At 32.3% G+C, this 5,866-nt stretch overlaps 1 protein-coding gene across 6 annotated transcripts; it reads right to left on the bottom strand.

Annotated features, from left to right (window-relative positions):
* Positions 1-713: 713 nt before the first annotated feature.
* On the bottom strand, positions 714-5,396 carry LOC107621381 (transcription factor EGL1). Of its 6 annotated transcripts, none has more exons than XM_021114542.2 (9): positions 4,891-5,396; positions 4,564-4,694; positions 3,765-4,022; positions 3,389-3,485; positions 3,244-3,258; positions 2,968-3,024; positions 1,996-2,883; positions 1,217-1,681; positions 714-982 (listed from the first exon to the last, which is right to left on the bottom strand). In XM_021114542.2, exons 1-9 carry the CDS (start codon positions 4,891-4,893, stop codon positions 911-913), a joined length of 1,986 nt encoding a protein of 661 aa, XP_020970201.1. In that variant the 5' UTR covers positions 4,894-5,396; the 3' UTR covers positions 714-910. The 6 variants fall into 6 exon arrangements, with proteins under 6 accessions (XP_020970201.1, XP_020970207.1, XP_016178892.1 ...); XM_021114548.2 differs by having other exon boundaries at positions 4,854-5,396; XM_016323406.3 differs by having other exon boundaries at positions 4,564-4,724; positions 4,854-5,396.
* Between the last annotated feature and the right edge of the window lie 470 nt (positions 5,397-5,866).

Here is a 5,866-nt window from a genome sequence, read left to right on the forward strand (position 1 = left end):
CATGATCATAACTGTAACGAGAGGAAATTCAGGTATATATATAAGCAAGTTGCCAATGATTTAGATACGTATATCTTTTCAAAAATAAATGATTGCATATAAAAAGAAGAGATGGCACTCAAATTAGTTGAGCAAGGTTTTTTTATCTTCAAAGATTAGGGTAAGCTTAAGTATTAATATTTCAAAGTATTATCACATAATGCACTTGAGGATTAAACAACAAGAAAACTAAATAGTTGCTACTTTTTGGGGGAAAAAAATACAAAGTAATATTCATACTAATAAAAAAAAAAACAAAGCCCACGTGAAATTGGGCTAATAAATATAACTTTGTTTTGTCTTCTTCTTCATATTTTGTTAGTTACTTGCATCTCTTTAGACAAATGTTTGGCTAATCAAAATTACTACGGGACAGAAAAAGATTAAATACTATTTATTTGTGTATAAATATATATGTTTAATTTATTTTTAATATTTATTTTATATTTTAACATGTATTTTATACAAATATTTGATTTAATGACTAATGTTTTATGTAAACGTAGCATGGTTGTTACTTAATGTAATTTTTTCTTAACTTGCAATTATAATTTATAAATACATCAAAGAGACAAAAGAAATAAAGTAATACTAACTATCATTGCCATACATTAATAATAACTATTACTTCTAGCATAATAGAGTGATTTAATTTATACACCAAATTATGACAATTGACAAGGCCAAACTAAATTGAACAATTGAACTCATACAAGTGTAACAAAGTTTGCAACTAAGAACAATAATAATGTCTCAGATCATAATATTACACTTGTTAGGAAGCAAACCATAGTCATGGAGTTACCAAGTTGAAGTAACCAACACAATAAGAAGCATTCAGTACTCAGAGAAGAAATCCAAATGGACAGAGTCATAGATTTCCAGACACTTTCCAGAGTGCTTCTTTGATCATCCCCAGCGGCGCAGTCGCTGTGCCTCGAAACTGAAGCAATTTCATAAAAGAATTCATTCAAACTTCACAACAAAATTGTTGAAGGAGGAAGCTAAGAAACAAAGAAAATAGAATTCTCAATAAATGGTTTAATTATTCTGAATGTCACTGAATTTTGCTATCAAGTTCTTATATTGTACAACTATTTATACAATGTAAGAACTTGATTACAAGTTTTGACTTAATTGAAAATTGAATAAAATTATAGAATCTATGACAACAAACCTTGGATTTAAGTGTCAATGTAAGAACACCTTCAGTTGTTGATGACTCAACTGAGTGAGCATCCAAATGCAGATTGTTAATAGCATCCATGATATCATGCAATATATATTCTCTATAAGGACATTTCATCTCAATCAAAACCTCTTGCTCCTTCATGTTAACCTTCACATCCAATGGCTTATTATTATCTTCTTCAGACACAACAAATCTGTCTATTTCTTCTCTGTCTTTTTCATCAATGTCACAAGCCTTTCTCTTGTTCATCATCCAGGGCTTCCTCATTCCCTTATTGTAAACCTTTCTGGCTCCATAGTTATCTGATATCTGCTCTAGCATATCTGGACATTTTCTTTTGGTTCTTGCTTCTGAATCCGACATGTCCATGTAAGATTCTAGTTCTTCCACTCTTGTCTCAAGCTCTTTCAAGTACTTAATTGTGTCGCCTAGGATCGAAATCTTCTCCACCTATATGCAGTGACAAATCCAGAAAATTTTGATAACGGAGGCAAATATAATACACAAACATAATAAGATCATGGGAGTAATGTATTTATAAATCTATATACTTCATAAAGAGCATATTTTTCTATGTTTACAAAGTGACCTCATGAAATACTTCAATTTCAATAGGTTTTAGATGAATTGGCTCCTTTACAAATTACAAATCATTGCAATCCCATACACAAATCAAATTTTAGATGAGAATTGTAGCATGCAATTTCGAAGCTATATAGTTCAAATCCAATATCATTGATTTTAAGAGTATGAAAACAAAGTACCTCACTTATAGGATGAGGAATTGAAGACTTGAGAATCTTAAAGTTTCCAGTTTCTCTTATTTTATCAGATAAGACATTTTCCCTGAACTTGTCATCAGCATTTTCCAATCTATTAGTCCATTCTTTTGTCTCATTTTCTTTCATTGATTCGATAGATGAGAAACTCCTATGCATAAGAGGGACAGTAAACAGAGTCTTCTTCAACAAGCTTTGCTCCAACCGCAGCCGATTTTGCTCACAGATTCCTCCTTTCTTCCATTTCACGAAACTCGATTTGCAATTTGAGTTACTAGCATACGGATTCTGCTTGAAAGCCGACGATCTCCCAAGAAGAGCAGAGAGTATTCTTGTGTAGCTTAAGTGTTCATCAGTTGCTTCTGCATCCAATGAACTTCTATTCAAATGATTGAAGCTTTGAATTCCCCTGATTAGTTGAACATCCTTTGAAGCCTTTCCCCGGTTCTCGGATGCCTCGGATATACAATCACAAGAACTCAGGGAATCAGGTGCACCATTGCTCAAGGCATCATCATCATCCATGAAATGAACTTGAGAAGAAGGCCCTCCATTATTGATTCCCTCAACCATCGATTCTCCAACACGGCAGTTGTGCTCGCAACCATTAGAACATCCATCAGGAGAATCCATGTTGGAATCTTGTTGTAGTTCCTTGATAGGATCTTGATCAAGCTTGATTTCTTCAGCTGGGGAACATGAGTACTCCAAAACCTTTGTGTCAACCAAAACATGTTCACCATTGGAGCATGGTTGAAGTTTGTCATCATCAGGCTTATTGAGTGCTGATGAAGATTTATCAGAGCAAATAGGCTTTGAGAATTCCAAGAGACAAGCCTTCACATGTTGAATAAGATTAGGGTCCTCTAGCACCTAATTAAGCATAATCCACATTTAGAACTAACACTGAAAAGAAAATGAAACCAGATTCATGAAGAAAACAATGAAAAATTTTACCAGTTCAGTTGTACCAATCTCAATAACACCCCCTAGATAGGGAAAGCACACTACAGTCTGAAAAACAGGTTTGAAACACAGTATGAACATTGAGATCTTTGTTACTGCCACAATGTAATAATCAGAAAGTATCTCCTTTTGCTTTTGATACCAACTCTTTTGGTTGAGAAGACATAAATGACTGTCTAATATCACAAATTACAAGTATGTTTTTCTTCTTTAAAGCTCTCTACAACCATAAATTTTTAATTTCTATTGAGAAAATATAACACATACCTGAATTGATGCACTCTGGGGAGTGGGCACAGCAATTGACACCAATGTCCAGATCAAAGAATTGTTAAGATGAAGAAAGTCACATGTGTCACAACAATTAAAAGCAAAAAACACAAATGATAAATTTATAGGGGTAAGTTCCAACCTTTGCAAGTAAAGAACGAGAGAAAACTTTACTATCTGCATATTGAGCATTGCATAACCATATCGTTTCGCCGATTTCTAGTGCTCTACCAGGCAAACTGTGTAACAAGAAGGAAAATTGAAGATCTATGATAGTGAAACATAGTAAACAAAAAATGTACATATTAACTACAAGAACTTTGACAGAAAGGAATACTACATATTGGTCTATTTTCTTACAGCTAAATATTCTATATAACCAAAAAAGGTGAAATCAATCTTTCTGAGAAGTTACTGTATCATATTTGGGTTTTTGATTATGTTTAGAGTCCCTGATTAATGTGAGTTCATCCAAACAGTCTCAATAAATTAAAAAAAAGGAGAAGAAGATGATATACCTTTGATTAGGATAGAACACAAAGGACATGCAAACCAAATAATACCACTCAGAATCTGAAAGATCCTCAGGAGACAATGCAGCTGAAGGCCTTTTTGTTTGTGGATCAGATTCACCAACAAGAAGGAACTTGTACAGTTCCTTCAGCTGCTCACTCCTCTGAACTCCAATTTTGTCATTCTTGATCTCCATTGTTGTTTGCACTGTCTTCATTGTCTTAATGTCTCCATTGTAGTACCCTTCCCTCCATTCCAGCACTCTATATGTGTTCAATCATCACATTGTTCACATTAACATAAGTTTAAGTATCAAAGTAGCTTAGCAAGTTGGCCTTATGTTTCAGTAATCTCAGTGGAAGTTTCTGTAATGGATACAAATCAAGTTTCATTTGGTTACATTGTTTCCTTCTTGTAACTCAAGATCAATTTTCTTTCTTTCCTCCTAAAATCTACTCATCAAACTCTGTTGTTTCACTTTACTATCCATTTATGAAGAGGAAAAAAAGTAGAAGTAAAAGTAAAAAATAAAATAAAACAATATAAAATTCATTTTACATGATATATGAAGCATCAACATCATTCTTTTCTTTTCTTTTTTTATCCCTGCATAATGAAAGCATTATGTATGTCTCAAAAAGTTCTCATAAGACAACAGCTTCATGAAACTAAAGACACATGATCATCATATACACAAGACTCATAAGAATAAACATTACCAAAACAGAAACTTCATGTCATGAGAGAAAAGTGGCATTATTTTTTGTATTCTAAGAAGGTTTTTTTTTTTTTCTAATTGATTACCCTTCTTGGGTTGTTGAAGGTGCCCAGAAAATTCCATAACTCCATTGAACACTTCTTACTGCCACAGCTAACTGTGTACTCAAACTCTTCTGCATCTTCTCATGCTTTGGACTCCAAGAAGAAGCCATGGCCTTAAAAACAACTCAAATGTCATAAAAAACCTGCACCTTCATGCAATGATTACTTCCATTTTGGTATCATATAAAGGAATCAATAGAAAAATAAATAATAAAAAGAACAATATCAACAGTACAAAAAAAATTAAAAACAGCTGAATACAAAGTACACACCCCACAGATGAAAACAACTTTTGCTCACTGAATTTACCATGTGACTGTGGAGTGTTGTTGTTAAACTTTATGCAAAAAATGTTGAAACCAACACTGCCACATTGAAACGAAGGGAATCAGTCTACAATTTCTTCTATTTTTAAGTCTAAGGTGGTGGTGGCAACAGTAATTGAAGAATCTAAAGTGTTGTACTATAATTTATTTCACTCAGAATATATGTGCATAATGCATGTGTGGCATTTTGCTTATCATTACACTGCTTTCTTGACCGTACTGAAATCATTAGAATCTCACACACACACACACACATACATTCATAGTGAAATTTTAACAAACACCTATCGTGCAGATTAGGTTCACTACATAATTGCCTTTTGTTTCTTCTCATAGCTAATTTTTCTTCTGTGCAAAACTTTCTACTTAATAACATGGAGCTTAGTTTTGATGTAATGTAACATAAGTGGTATTTTTTAGAAGGAACATTAATTTTGATAAAAATATGTTGTCTATGCTTAAATAAGTGTCTTGATAGTACTAGTTGTGTCTTGTGTGGACCAAAAAAAAAAAGTACTATTTGTTAATAAAAGTACAAATCTCTTATTTATAAAGCTTTTAGGACAATAAATTATTGAATCAAATACATTTGAGTTGTTGACTCAAAAAAATTAATGCCTTTGGATTAATCAAGACTCTTAATATAATTAGCATTTAGTTTATTTTTTTAAACATCTAACTAAAGCTAGGACTGTTAAAATGGACTAAATTCTTGGATCAGTCCATTTATCTATTTAAATGGGTGGATTTTGTCTCTAAAATTAAATCAGTTTAAATTTTGGGTAAAACAGGTTAAACCCGATTAACAAAAAAAAATGACGACTTAAACGGACTATCTCATAGGCTAAACAAGCGGCTCGTTTATTTTTTTTTCAAAAAATGTATTACTTTTAGCTAATATTTTTTTATTTGACCCGAAAATCTGACCTATTAACTAAAAAAAATATACTATTTATTTA

The sequence above is a fragment of the Arachis ipaensis genome, chromosome B2, assembly GCF_059453495.1.
Source record: "Arachis ipaensis isolate K30076 ecotype BB chromosome B2, ASM5945349v1, whole genome shotgun sequence".
Classification (NCBI taxonomy): Eukaryota; Viridiplantae; Streptophyta; class Magnoliopsida; order Fabales; family Fabaceae; genus Arachis; species Arachis ipaensis.

Bases quoted from the DNA above. Each gene is read 5' to 3' on its own strand.
- LOC107621381 (XM_021114542.2), bottom strand. The intron at 4,023-4,563 runs GTAATCAATTAG...GAACACATATAG, and splicing joins CCTTCAACAACCCAAGAAGG to AGTGCTGGAATGGAGGGAAG. The intron at 983-1,216 runs GTTTGTTGTCAT...AAATTGCTTCAG, and splicing joins CATTGACACTTAAATCCAAG to TTTCGAGGCACAGCGACTGC.